General features: G+C 44.1%; 1 protein-coding gene across 1 annotated transcript in view; it reads right to left on the bottom strand.

Moving 5' to 3' along the window:
• Positions 1-15,710, bottom strand: part of LOC141095218 (putative serine protease K12H4.7) — a 156,232-nt gene that overhangs the window by 59,493 nt on the left and 81,029 nt on the right. Inside the window, exon 4 of the mRNA XM_073581106.1 lies at positions 1,964-2,099. Within this exon, the coding sequence (XP_073437207.1) occupies positions 1,964-2,099 (136 nt within the window). The remainder of the gene's footprint in view (positions 1-1,963; positions 2,100-15,710) is intronic.

Below are 15,710 nucleotides of genomic sequence, written 5' to 3'. Positions count from 1 at the left end.
TGCACAAAGAACACCAACACACCTCGTGAAAGCAAGGTGAGAAATGTACAGAATGTAGGCAGCCACCTGTTTCTGAGTGTCTAAATAGGGTGCAGGCTAATGATTTAAATTGTTTGCAGGCCTCAAAACCGTTAAATGTCCATTTTGCAAGGCTGCGAGAAAATCTCGCCATACGGATTGCATACGGATTACATACGGAGACACCCATGCGCAAAATACGCGACCTCACCTTGCTTACGGATGACCTACGGACCACTATTTAGTGGTCATTGATCCGTATTACGCATGTAAAATACTGACCGTACTTTGCGCAGGTTAGTGTGACTCCAGCCTTATTCACATGTTCAGGTTTTAAATATATTAGATAGGACTGCTCAGAGAAGGGTATGCCTTGACGTGGCGGAGTGGCTTAGTGTACTTTTTTTGCAAAAAAAACGTAACAACAAAATACCCTGGTTTTGTTAACATCTTTTGCTAGCACTTGCTGCTTACTGTTACAACAGAGTATTTATGCACGTTTGTCATACTGTGTTTTGTTTCTGTGTCTTAGTTCTTGGTTGGTGTGAACAGGGTCTTATTGACCTGTTCATTTTTTGTGCATGTGTCATGTGTTCTGAATCATTCCCAAGACGACTCATGGCTGTACTAGCTCCAAAGGGTGCTTCTACTCAATACTCAATACTGAGCAAAGGGTCTGAATTCTTAAAACCATGTGATATTTCAGTTTTTCTTTTGTAATAAATTTGAAAAAAAAAAAACTTCATTTGTTTTTTGTTTTTGTTTTTTTCAGTCAAGATGGGGTGCAGAGTATATATTAAAGGTACTTTGATGAAATAAAAAAAAAAAAATAGACATGACCAAAATAGCAATTGTGAGATCGTATATTGCCAGAAAATTGATTGTAAAATATTGGATTAGAGAGGAGCCCAAATTAACCTCACAGTAAGCTTACTGTAATATTGTAAAATGAGTATTGTCATGTAATATCTGTTCTAAGTTTTGTTATGTTCAATAAAAACTTATGTGATTAAAAAGGGATGGGATGCAGAGTGTACACGAATGAGAAAAAAAAAAAAAAATGAACTTTTTTGAATTTACCAAATGGCTGCAATGAAACAGAGTAAAAAAAATAAGGGGTCTGAATACTTTCTGTACCCACTGTACATTATAACAGTTCCATGAAAAACGTCATTGTCATGATCACAATATCAGATGTCCATCAAAACCTATTAAACATATAGGTTATGCAGGAAAACCTGCATGTGCCAGTGTTAGAGTCACTACTACACATGATGAATTTGCAGCAATTTTTGGGGGGCATCATAATATATTTTACTCACTCCCCTCGTCCTGCTGAGGCATATTCCTGCCCAGACCTTCGCTCACTGCTGCACATCCCACAATGATTAGATTGCACACATGATGTGCCCAGTCACTGTGGGACCGATCATAGGACTACAGGGGAGTGCTGGAAAACTGGAGGGAGCAAATCAGGTAGGAAGCTACGTGATCAGGACAGGTTAAAGGGGTTGTCCCACAAAGTACACTTTAACTCAATATATCTTGAAACAATTAGTTCCATAATTGGATATGTTATAAAAATATTAAAAAGTTCCTGTGTCGAGATAATCTTATAAGTGTGCCCTTGCTCTGTACTATGCAGAAACATGATCTGATCATACCACATCTCTTGGGCAGAAGAGGAAGCAAAAAAAAACAACAAAAAAAAAAAAGAATATATTACAGACAGGACAGCATGAGTTCACAGTTGCTAGTGGTTGCAAGGAATAACATTTCCCTGCCTGATTAAAAATCTGTTTTAACTCAAGAATCTGTCCTGTCTGTTATATGCTCTGTCGTTTCCTCCCGTCATTTTGGCATTCTGGAAAAGTAATCTACATAAAAGATCACACAATGCAAGAACTACGCACAGCGCACAAAGTTTAAGTTGTGCCAAACTTACTAGAAATCTTTGGTTATTTTTCCATAATTCTCCTTGTAATCCAGGAGCTCCAGCAAGGTGTCCGAGGCCAATTTAATTAATCCAGGGCAATCAGAGTGATTTCTTGACAGAGAAGCCTGTACAACTTCTAAGTATTCTACAAAGCAAGAGTGAAAATAGATATGACAAAAACTTAGATAAAATTCAGTTTTCATTTTACAAACCACATCTTTAAGAAAGAAAGATTGTGGAACAAGATCTTTTTTTTATCCTTAATCGGTTGTGCTTTGGCAAATGCGGCCCATTACCATGCACGTCATGCCTTATGTCCAGAGAAGCAATTCCTATTCCATATGCGGTCTTATCTGCACTGAAAAGTACAGGTGATAACATTTGTCAATGCAAAATACAACTATATACAAAAACGTGTACCATTAAATATGGGGTTAAATATGGTGTTAAAGTTAAAACCTTCAAATATATCATCAAATGTGCAATGGCCAGTACATCTGACCACGGGGACTCCACGAGACGGATAAGGCTGGAGTCACACACAACATAGAGAAATATGGACCGTATTTTACGGACATAATACGCATAAATGGTCCCTAAATAGTGATCCGTATGTCATCTGTTAGGGTGTGGCCGAGTATTTTTCTCAAGTAACCATCCGTATGTAATCATTATAGCTTTTTTTCTCGCAGGCCTGCAAAATGGACATATAATGGAGCCCAGTGACAGGTTTTCAAACACAAATGAAATATTATATATATATATATATATATATATATATATTATACACACACACACACACATTCTATGTGTATATAATATATATATATATTTTCTCTCTTTTCTTTATTAAACCTGTCATTTACTGTATCTCGCACTGAATTGCCGGTTTTTCTAAAAGGACACCAGGTACGTATTTCTCGCAAGTCAAACGGGTGGTCCGTGTGTAGTAAGTTTTTTTGGTGCACCCATAGACTTGCATTGGCGTACTACGGTCGTAATACGCTGACAATCGCAGCATGCTGCGATTGGCACGGACCGTATAAAATACGCAACAAAAGTACGGCTGATTGGAGCTACCCCATAGAGAATCATTGGTCCGTGTGTAATGCGTTTTTTTAACGCCTCTCACTCGTCCGTATTCCTCTCTAGTGCGACGCCGGCCTAAATATTAGACGATCGAGGGTATAACCACTCAGATTACACTAAATGCTAGAACGTGCAATGCCAGTCCCGGTTCCTCTACGTCAACACATTATATACAGCAGCGACCAGATCTGTGGGGGGCAAACACTACGAAGAGTAGCCGTGTGGGGCAAACATTACGAAGAGGAGCCGTATTTGAAGGAATATTACAAAGCGGAGTTGTGTGGGGAGGAATATTATGGAGAGGCAGTGTGGGATATTTTGTGCAGGAAACAGTAAGGGGCATTTATTCAGGGGTGCAGGCATGGCAAATATCTTTATATATGGGGCAGCATAAATGATACAAAATGTTTCAATAAAAACTATTGAAAAAGAGTATTAAAACACAAAATTTGCATGAGAAAAATTTCCCTCGCAGGGGAAATTCACTTAAAACATCATAAACTCTGACATGGAGGAAGACCAGACTAAGACAGTAAAAGGGTGGTACAATAGGAAAAAGACATTAAATCCACAGTGTGTCTTTTTACAATAGTTGCAAGTATTTGTTAACATAATCTCAGAACCCTCCCAGTCCGAAAATAACCAAACTGGTGTTCCATAACGGAGGAGTAACATGTTTATCACATCTCTCACATCCCTCCTCTCATCCCTTTATCTTCACAGAACTAAGGGGAGAGACACATCGCCTGGTCTAATTGCAGACTGAGTCCAACTCCATCCAGGGGTTCCAGAGTTTAAAGAACTGTTCCCACATATCATTTCTGATATCATGCTATTTGAGAGGATTGAAGCTATTATTCATTCTTTCTTTAACCAGTGATATTGAGAGTGAGGTGGATTTCCATTTTGTGGCTATATGGATTTTAGCGGCCATAAAAATAAAATTTGCCAATTTATGTGGGCCCTTAGAAAGTCAGGGATGTCTTGCTCCCAGTAGGAAGACATTGGGGTCTAAACTAATTTTCCAGCCAAACATTTGGTCTACAAGAATCTTTACCTTCTGCCATAGATCAACAACCACTGGACAGTTCCACCATATGTGTCTCATATCTCCATGCAAACCACACCCACGGAAACATATGGCAGATACATTGGGATATATGCTATCATGATGCTTTTTTTTTTTTTTTTTTTTTTTAAAAGCAGTGTCGGGATGTGCTGTTGAAGATGGAGAAGAGGGAAGCTTGTAGAGACTAGCTCTGGGCAAGAAATCTCATCATTGCATCTGTACTACGTGGAGACAAAAAAGGGATGGGAATGATCAGAATAGATGTCACCTGTAAAAAGGTACCTGGATGTAAAGGTTTATTCGTGATTAGTGAGGAGCGAACATGCCCTGAAAAGGCCTTATCCGAGCAGGCTTGTGAGCTAACCAAGTATCTTCGGCGTGATCGAAAAATATGTGTGTCCCCAAGCATGCATGTCTCGCGGCTGTTAGGCAATCTCTGCATGTGTTGTGGCTGTCGAACACCCAGGAGACATGCAGGAATGGGGACACAAACATATTTTTTGAGCATGCTAAAGACACTGTTAGCACACAAGCCTGCTCGGATAATGCCTTTTCAGAGCACGTTCGCTCATCACTAGAGTTGAGCGACTTTTGGTTTTTTAGGGTCGCGTTTCGTTTCGTGAAACCCGACTTTTCCAAAAGTCGGGTCGAGCAAGATCGTCCGATTATAGGGAAAAGTCGGGGTCGTCCCGAAACACGAAACCCAATGTAAGTCAATGGGGAATAAAAATCGGCAGTGAGAGGAGGACAGGAAACACACCTACAGTGCCCATTTGAATGCCAAAACCATCAATTCTTCTTTCTTAAGCTTGTCAACCTTAATTAACTTCATAATACAAGTTACGCACTGAAAAATGGGGGTTATTTGGCTACAAACTGTGGGGGGGGGAGGGCTGGCTCCAGGTTTTCATGTGCCCTGGGCGAAAGAGCGCCCCTTTAACACATACCACAACTCATCATGCTCCGATACGGCAGAGAAATAGCGGTATAGTACAATGAAAAATACCTCACTTTTTACATCTCATGACGAGGCCCATCTATTTCTCCATACAGAATCATTGGTCCCATATAATGTTTGAAACAGTATATGATGAGCTCCACATAATGCTACAGTATATGTTGGTCCCCTAGGATGAAGCTCCACTGTCTTATGGGCCCAAATAATGCTCCAAACATAATGGGCCCCATTTCTAATGCTCTAGTGTATAATGGGCCCTGTAAATGCTGCTCCAGTGTCTGATGTCCACCTTTGGAATGTTCCAGTGTATGGTGGGCCCCATCTATCATTCTCCAGATTATAGTGCTCCCCAAAAATTGCTGTCCCAACATTGAAAACAATCAAATAAGTCTCCTCGCTAGGGAATCCCTGTACTTGTCTGGACAGGTGCTGTAGCTTGCTTAACAGCTCGCCAGCCGTTCTCACGCCCAGTATGGATTACACGTGATTGCACAAAGGTGAGAAAGGGTACCGTATCCCCAGATAACATGTATGGATAGCGTACACATTCAAAATATATGTCTCAGGAGGCAGGCTCAGACGGTGTTAGGCCCAGTATAGATTGCACAAAGGTTAGAAAGGGTACCGTATCACCGGATAACATGTATGGATAGCGTACACATTCAAAATATATGTCTCAGGAGGCAGGCTCAGACGGTGTTAGGCCCAGTATAGATTGCACAAAGGTTAGAAAGGGTACCGTATCACCGGATAACATGTATGGATAGCGTACACATTCAAAATATATGTCTATACAGCATGAGGCAGGCTCAGACGGTGTTAGGCCCAGTATGGATTGCACGTGATTGCACAAAGGTTAGAAAGGGTACCGTATCCCCGGATAACATGTATGGATAGCGTACACATTCAAAATATATGTCTATACAGCATGAGGCAGGCTCAGACGGTGTTAGGCCCAGTATGGATTGCACAAAGGTTAGAAAGGGTACCGTATCACCGGATAACATGTATGGATAGCGTACACATTCAAAATATATGTCTATACAGCATGAGGCAGGCTCAGACGGTGTTAGGCCTAGTATGGATTGCACAAAGGTTAGAAAGGGTACCGTATCCCCGGATAACATGTATGGATAGCATACACATTCAAAATATATGTCTATACATCAGGAGGCAGGCTCAGACGGTGTCAGGCACAGTATGGATTTGACGGCCCAGATTACACAGCGGAGGAGCAGGGAGAGGTAAAGATTGCAAATGCTGGGGCCCTGCCCAAGCAAGGGGGGCCCACTCGTGGGCGTCGCTACTGGCACTGGGCCCCTCATAGTACAGCGGTGTGTCTGACGGCGGGTGTGCACCACCACCGTCAGACACTTGATTGCACTATGAGGGACCCTGTGCCAGTGCCCGCGCCCAAGAGTCGGCCTACCCACCTGTCTAGGGCAACGGCACTCGCACGGTGTCGTGCGCTAGGTGGTGACCCCGGCCATGGGGGGGGGGGGGGGAGGCAGCACAGTTAGGGAGTTTTAGAAAGTGGCATATGTTGATGTCGGACATTCAGCTGATGCAAAAGGCGAAATAGGTGAAGTACCAGGAAGAGGTGGACCAAAGCAAGCCATTTTTCTGTCACCCTATGTGTCATCAGGGGAAGGTGGGACAAAATCCTTGGGAACCCATGCGTGGTTCATTTTAATGAAGGTTAGATCATCCACATTTTGGGTTGACAGACGGGTCCTTTTTTCTGTCAGGATTGATCCAGCTGCACTGAAGACTCTTTCCGATAGCACACTTGCAGCTGGGCAAGCGAGCTCCTGTAAGGCATATTGGGCCAATTCAGGCCAGGTGTCCAGTTTAGCGGCCCAATAGTCAAAGGGGAATGACCTGTGTGGGAGAACATCGATATGGGAGGAAAAGTAGTTTGTAACCATAGTTGACAACTGCTGTCTCCTGTCACTTTCCATCGATGCAGTATTACCAGTTGTGTGAGCGGTATTTGAAAAATCAGTCCACAACATTGTCATGAAACCCCTGTCTCCAACGCCACTTCTGCTGTGTGCACCACGAACACCTCTGCCAAGCTGCCCCCGGCCCGTACGGCTCGTGTGAGAACCATCACCGCTGCTGTGTGCTGGGAATGCCTCAAGCAACCGATTTACCAGAGTTGCTTGTTTATTAGCCAATATTAGGTCAAGGTTCTCCTGTGGCATGATGTTTTGTAATTTGCCTTTATAGCGTGGATCCAGGATGCTGGCCAACCAGTAGTCGTCATCGTTCATCATTTTGGCAATGCGGGGGTCCCTTTTTAGGATCCGCAAGGCATAATCTGACATGTGGGCCAATGTTCCCGGTGTCAATGATGCACTGCGAGTGCTGGGTGGAGGAGCACTTTCTGGCAAATCCACATCCCTCCAGTCAGGCACAAACCCTGTACCAGACCTTGCCACGCCAACATTTTCACTTGCCCCACGAGATGCATCCTCCTCCCCCAAGTAATCATCCCCATCATCATCCTCTTCCTCCTCTTCTTCCTCCACCTCGTCCAGGAGGTCCCTGAGCAGACAATGGCTGAATGTCATCAAGGATTCCCTCCTCCTCTTCCTCCTCATCAACATTGGCTGCAGACGCCTGCTCCTTAGGGTGCGTCAAAGTTTGCATGAGCAGACGCATAAGTGGGATGCTCATGCTTAGGATGGCGTCGTCTGCGCTTACCAGCCGTGTGCATTCCTCAAAACACTGAAGGACTTTACAAAGGTCTTTCAGCTTCGACCACTGCACACCTGTCAACTCCATGTCTGCTCTCAAAGTGCCTGGCCGTGTATCCTCCCACAAATGCATTATGGCCTGCCTCTGCTCGCACAGCCGCTCCACCATGTGCAGGGTGGAGTTCCACCTTGTTGCAATGTCGATAATGAGGCGGTGGTTGGGAAGGTGGAGCAATCGCTGCAGCTTCTGCATACGAACGGAGTGTACAGGCGACCGGCGGATGTGCGCGCACAGTCTTCGCACCTTCTGGAGCAGGGCTGTTAACTCCGGATAATTTTTGAGGAAGCACTGCACCACCAGGTTCAAGGTGTGAGCCAAGCAAGGTATGTGGCTGAGTTTTGAAAGGGCTATGGCTGCCACAAAATTACGGCCGTTATCACTAACTACATTGCCTGCCTCAAGATGTACACTGTCCAGCCATGACTCAGTTTGTCGCTTCAAGTACTCGGCCAGCACCTCGGCGGTGTGTCTGTCGCCCAAACACATCATCTGCAACACAGCCTGCTGACGCTTTCCACTAGCTGCTCGATAGGGGGACACATCGTGTGCAACAGTGGCAGCTGCAGATGGAGTGCTCGTACGACTGCGCTCTGTGGACGAGCTTTCGCTTCTGGAGGAGGAGGAGGAGGTTGGAACGCCTACAGCCAACTGTTTCCTATACCGTGGGCTAGGCAGCACTGTCCCACCACCGCTGTCCCCTTTGGACCCTGCATCCACCACATTAGCCCAGTGCGCAGTGATGGACACGTAACGGCCCTGGCCATGCCGACTGGACCATGCATCAGTTGTGAGGTGCACCTTTCCGCTCACTGACTGCTTGAGTGCATGGACAATGCGGTTTTTCACATGATGGTGGAGGGCTGGGATGGCTTTGCGAGAGAAGAAGTGGCGACTGGGTAGGTCATAGCGTGGTACTGCATAGGCCATGAGTTCGCGGAAAGCTGTGCTTTCCACCAACCGAAAGGGCATCATCTCAAACGAGATTAGTTTGGCAATGTGGGCGTTCAAACCCAGTGTAAGCGGATGAGAGACTGAGTACTTTCTTGACCTACTCAGTGTCTGGGAGGGTGAGCTGGACTTGAGAGCTGCATATGGTGGAAGTAGCGGTGGACAGGGCGGACTGAGAGAGGGTTGATGATGGTGATGGAGTTGGTGTTCTTTCTGATGGCCTAGAATCAGTCTTTCGTTGATATAACAGTGGGATTCCCTGACTGCTGTGGCCTTGCAACGACACCTCAACATTTGCTGCTGTGCTAACTGGTGGGCTTACAGTGGGGGAAACAATGTAGCGTTGATGACTACCTTCGTTGTGATCAGTTGCACATGTGGCACTTGAGGTTTGGTGTTGTGTCCACGCTTGCAAGTGCATGCTGGTTAAATATCTAAGCATGCAACTGGTATTCAAATTTTTCAGATTTTTCCCTCGGCTAAAGGTCTTTGCGCACTTCTTACAGATAACCTTGGCCTGATCATGAGGATTTTGTTCAAAAAAAGTGCCACACTGCACTCTTCCTACTTTGGCAGACATTTTGCGGCCTAGCACGCTGTGATCTTTTGACCCTCTGGACAAGCTGTCCAGCAACTCTTTTAATGTTTGGAACCTGTCTTTGGAGTGCTACGGGCCTGCCAGATAACAGCTGTTGCGATGTCGATGTCTGCTGTGGATGCTCCTCATCTGAGCTATTGGAAGCAGCACCCTCTTCCCCCAATGGATGCCAATCTGGGTCAACAACTGGGTCATCCATCACCTCCTCTTCTATGTCATGTGCACCTTCCTCTGTGTCACCGTGTATGGTGGTATAGTGTGCGGGAAGGGGCACCTGAGTCTCATCAGGGTCAGAATCTGGCTCTGTACACTGTGAGGACAATGTAGTGCTCTGAGTGAATGTACCAGCAGAATCATCCATCAGCGGCTGTGCATCAGTGCACTCCATGTCAGATTCATCTTGGCCTGGGTAATTCACCATTTCACTTGATAATCCAGGCATGGTATGTGAAAACAGCTCCATGGAGTAATCAGTAGTATGGCCTGCGTCATCCTTCAATCTTGGTTGGGGTGAAGGACACAAGGAAAGGTGTGGTTCATGAACATGAGCCTCCAATGACGACTCAGTGCTTTTACTTTTTACAACTGAAGAAGAGAAGGCGATAGAGCTGGAGGCTGAGTCAGCAATGTAAGACAAAACTTTTTCCTGATGCTCTGGCTTTAAAAGCGGTTTGCCAACTCCTAGAAAACTAAGCGTTCGAGGCCTTATGTAGCCAGACGATGACGCAGGCTCAACACCTCCTGCATTCGGTCCTATTTTGCTCTTGCCACTACCATCAGATCCACCACCAACACCATCATTACCAGCTGCCAACCCCCGCCCAATTACACGGCCTCTTCCACCAGCCTTCCTCATTTTTGGTAGAAATGTAGACAAAATCAAACAAACTATATAGTATGTAAAACAAGGTACAAGGTGTCTATAGGACAGGGGAGATTTTGAATGTCTGCACACACTTTTGGACACTGGACACTTTTGGATTGTGTGAGGCCCAATGAATATCTGAGCGCTATGTGACAGGCTCGATGGCACAGCTGTGACCAAAGTGACTAGAGGATAAGGGAGATTGGATTGCTTTTAAAAAAGCAGTTTGCGGAGCAGTGGGTAAATAGCAATGCCAGCCTGTCAGGAAGCCTTAGAAGGCAGCCCAACAACCAACACCACTGATACACCACTATATAGCCTCCCCTTGCACTGCACACACAGTGACTGGTGTGTTGTGCAGGCCAAATTGCTATCAGCAGCAGAAGCAGTTTTTTTTTCTTCTCAGCAGGACAAAAAAAAAAAAAATTGGGATTGCTTAAGCAGTTTGAGGCCCAATGAATATCTGAGCGCTATGTGACAGGCTCGATCGCGCAGCTGTGACCAAAGTGACTAGAGGATAAGGGAGATTGGATTGCTTTTAAAAAAGCAGTTTGCGGAGCAGTGGGTAAACAGCAATGCCAGCCTGTCAGGAAGCCTTAGAAGGCAGCCCAACAACCAACACCACTGACACACCACTATATAGCCTCCCCTTGCACTGCACACACAGTGACTGGTGTGTTGTGCAGGCCAAATCGCTAGCAGCAGAAGCAGTTTTTTTGTCTTCTTCCCTGCCCAACGCTCTCCCTACAGAATCAGCAGCAACCTCTCCCTATGCTAAGATCGGCAGAAGTAAGATGGCGGTCGGCGTGCACGCCCTTTTATACCCCTGTGATGCCCACCAAAGCAAGCCAATCACTTGCATGCCCTTCTGAAAGATGGCGGTGACCCGTGCCTATGTCATCACGTTGCCCACAGTGTCCGTGGATCCTGATTGGCTGAAAAAGAGCGCAAAACAAACTTTTGAAACGCGACTTTGGCGCGTAAGTCGCCGACCTCGTGGCCGACCTCATCCTAGGGTCGGGTTTCGTTTCATGAAACCCGACTTTGCCAAAAGTCGGCGACTTTTAAATTTTTTCGACCCGTTTCGCTCAACTCTACTCATCACCATTTGTGATCCTTCCTGCATTTCATCAGTTCTTATATGTCTCAGTGTCTAATGACGGCTAGTAACATCTCTAACTCCCAGTATGCCTTTAGCAATGATAAGGAGATATTAGAGGTTTACGTGATACAAGTGTATATCGGGTTGACCTGAAACTGCAATTGATCACTGTTCAAAGCTTGGCGATTTTTTTCATGTACTGATGGTTGACCTGATTATGTGGTAATCCATACCGTGCTTGAATGTTAAAATTGAAACATTCTCAATTTAGTTTTGAGATTAGGAGGAGGATTTGACCTTCTACTGCAAAAACTCCGTTTAAGTTTGGTTGTGTTCACTTTTTTTTTGAAGCAGAAACTCTCAAAATCCTTCTAAAATACTCAGCTTGTTTCTGCAAATGTATTCATGTAAATACCCCTATAAAAAAAAAAAAAAAAAAAAAAAAAAAAAAAGTGGCTCTTCGGATTGATTCAGTATGACAATATGGCCGTTGGACCAAAAAATGTTGGACATGCCTGCTCTAGTTGATACATGTCCAGAGTAAAAACAATCTCTATAAAATACAGAATAACTTATTGGTGCTGTATACCAACAGTTTTACAGTTCATACTTTGATGGCCAGAGAGGCCAAAAATAACTTCCATAAGCCAGAATAAGATTAACCTCTTCACCCCAAGGGTGGTTTGCAAGTTCATGACCGGACCAATTTTTTACAATTCTGACCACTGTCCCTTTATGAGGTCATAACTCTGGAACGCTTCCATGGATCCCGGTGATTCTGACATTGTTTTCTCATGACATATTGTACTTCATGATAGTGGTAAAATTTCATTCAAATAACTTGTGTTTGTGAAAAAAGCGGAAATTTGGCGAAAATTTTGAAAATTTCGCAATTTTCCAACTTTGAATTTTTATGCCCTTAAAATCACAGAGATACGGCACACAAAACTTGATAAGTAACATTTCCCACATGTTTACTTTACATCAGCACAATTTTGGAACCAAATTTTTTTTTTGTTAGGAAGTTAAGGGTTAAAAATTGATCAGCAATTTCTCATTTTTGCAATACCATTTTATTTTTACGGACTACATCACATTTGAAGCCACTTTGAGGGGTCTATATGATAGAAAATACTCAATAATGGCACCAAAAATGACAGCATTCTAAAAACTGCACCCCTTAAGGGTGCTCAAAACCACATTCAAGAAGTTTATTAACCCTTTAGGTGCGTCACAGGAGTTTTTTTGCTAAAAAAAAAAAAAAAAAAAAAAAATAATATATGAACATCTAACTTTTTTTCACACAAAAAAAAACAAAAAACTTCAGGTTCAATTTTTTTATTTTACCAAGGGTAACAGGAGAAATTGGACTGCAAAAGTTATTGTGCAATTTGTCCTGAGTACGCTGATACCCGATATGTGGGGGGGGGGAACCACTGTTTCGGCGCATGGCAGAGCTCAGAAGGGAAGGAGCGCTGTTTGACTTTTTCAATGCAAAATTGGCTGGAATTCAGATCGGACGCCATGTCACGTTTGGAGAGCCCCTGATGTACCTAAACAGTAGAAACCCCCCCACAAGTGACCCCATTTTGGAAACTAGACCCCCCCCAAGGAACTTATCTAGATATGTGGTGAGAACTTTGAGCCCACAAAGGGCTTCACAGAAGTTTATAACGTACAGTGGTACAATTAATAAAATCATATTTTTTCCACAAAAATGATCTTTTCACCCCCAATTTTTAATTTTCCCAAGGATAACAGGACCCTAAAAGTTACTGTGCAATTTGTCCTGAGAACGCTGATACCCCACATGTGGGGGTAAACCACTATTTGGGCGCATGGCAGAGCTCGGAAGGGAAGCAGCGCCATTTGACGTTTTTGGCTGGAATTGAGATCGGACACCATGTCGCGATTGGAAAACCCCTGATGTACCAAAACAGTGGAAACCCCCTACAAATGACACCATTTTGGAAACTAGACCCCCCAAGGAACTTATCTAGATGTGTGGTGAGCACTTTGAACCCCCCAGTGCGTCACAGAAGTTTATAATGCCCGGGCATGAAAATAAAAAAAGTTGTATTTTTTCCACAAACATGATCAATTAGTCCCCAATTGTTTTTTTTTCCCAAGGGTAACAGGAGAAATTGAACCCCAAAAGTTGTTGTCCAATTTGTCCTGAGTACGCTGACACCCCATATGTGGGAGAAAACTACTGTATGGACACACGTCGGGGCTCGGAAGGGAAGTAGTGACGTTTTGGAATGCAGACTTTGATGGAATGGTGTGCGGGTGTCATGTGCGTTTGGAGAGCCCCTGATGTACCTAACTATTGAAACTCCCCACAAGTGTCCCCATTTTGGACACTAGACCCCCCAAGGAACTTATCTAGATGTGTGGTGAGCACTTTGAACCCCCAAGTGCTTCACAGAAGTTTATAATGCCCGGGCGAGAAAATTAAAAAAAAAACAAAAAACACATTTTTCCACAAAAATGATATTTTTGCCCCCAATTTTTTATTTTCCTAAGGGTAACAGGAGAAATTGGACCCCAAAAGTTGTTTTGCAATTTGTCCTGAGTAGGCTGATACCCTACATGTGGGGGTAAAACACTGTTTGGGCGCATGGCAGATCATGGAAGGGAAGGAGCACCATTTGACTTTTTCAACTCAGAAATGGCTGGAATTGAGATCAGACCCCATGTTGCATTTGGAGAGCACCTGATGTGCCCAAAAAGTGGAAACCCCCAATTTAACTCCAACCCGAACCCCAACACACTCCTAACCCTAATCTCAGTCCTAACCCTAACGGGAAAATGGAAATAAATACATTTTCTTTTAATTGTATTATTTTTCCCTAACTAAGGGGGTGATAACGGGGGGGTTAGATTTACTATTTATGGCGGTTTTTATTTTTGGCAGCTGTCATACGCTAAGAGACGCTTTTTATCATAAAAATAGTTTTTGCATCACCACATATTGAGAGCTATAATTTTTCCGTATTTTGACCCACCGAGTCAAGTGAGGTCTTATTTTTTGCGGGACGAGTTGACGTTTTTATTGGTACCATTTTCGGGAGCGTGACAATTTTTGATCGCTTTTTATTCTGATTTTTGGGATGCAGAATGAACAAAAACCAGCGTTTCATGAATTTCTTTTGGGGGGGTGCGTTTACACCGTTCCGCGTGCGGTAAAATTGATAAAGCGGTTTTATTCTTCGGGTCAGTACAGTTACAGCGATACCTCATTTAGGTCTTTGTTTTATGTTTTGGCGCTTTTATGCAATGAAAACTATTTTATATAAAAAATTATTTTTGCATCGCTTTATTCTGCGAGCTATAACTTTATTTTTTCGCTGATTATGCTGTATCTTGGCTTGTTTTTTTGCGGGACAAGATGTCTTTTCAGCGGTACCATGGATATTTATATGCGTCTTTTTGATGGAGCGTTATTGCACTTTTTGTTTGGCGGTATGATAAATTATTTTTTGCTTCGTTTTTTATTTTTATTTTTTAAGGGGTTAGCTAAAGGTGTTAACTAATGGAACAGTTTTATAGGGCAGGTCGATACGGACGCGGCGATACCTAATATGTGTACTTTTATTTTGTTTTTTTTTTATTTCCAAAAAATGGATTTATTGGGGGATTATATATTTTTTTTCTAATTTATTTGGCGATTTTTTTTTTAAATTAACACTTTTTTTTTTTTTTACTTTATTACATAGTCCCAGGTGGGACATCACTGTACTGTGACAGATCGCTGATCTGTCACATCACAGATCACTGTGACAGATCAGCGATCTGTCACAGGCACTGCTGCAGACTTCCTCATGCCTGCGCTTTGCAGGCACTGAGGAAGTCAGCTCCCTGCAGGCCCCCGTCGCCATCTTGGATTCGGGGGCCTGCAGGGAAAGAGCCCCCCGCAGCAACGCTGCACATTGCGCTGCTGTGGGGGGGCTCAGGGAAGCACGGAGGGAGCCCCCTCCCTGCCGATGCTTCCCTTTAAACCCCGGTACACCGCGATCATGTTTGATCGCGGTGTGCAAGGGGTTAACGTGTCGGGGGCGGTCTGTGACTGCCCCCGACACATTGTGCCGGGTGTCAGCTGTGATAATCAGCTGACACCCGGCCGCGATCAGCGGCGCTCACCACGTGGGCGCCGCTGCTCGCGCTAGACGTACTATCCCGTCCATGGGCATAGGGGCCCGGGTCCCATGGACGGGATACTACGTCTGATGTCAGAAAGGGGTTAAACTATATTTGGTAGAAATTAATTCAGTGGGGAATATAAGTATTTGATACCCAGCCGATTTTGCATATTTTCCCACCTACAACGAATGGAGAGGTCTAATTGTTATAGTAGGTACACT

This window comes from Dendrobates tinctorius, unplaced genomic scaffold (assembly GCF_039654945.1).
Source record: "Dendrobates tinctorius isolate UK_male_01 unplaced genomic scaffold, ASM3965494v1 ptg000069l, whole genome shotgun sequence".
In the NCBI taxonomy this organism is placed as follows: domain Eukaryota; kingdom Metazoa; phylum Chordata; class Amphibia; order Anura; family Dendrobatidae; genus Dendrobates; species Dendrobates tinctorius.
This window is presented reverse-complemented; position numbering and strand designations above follow the sequence as displayed.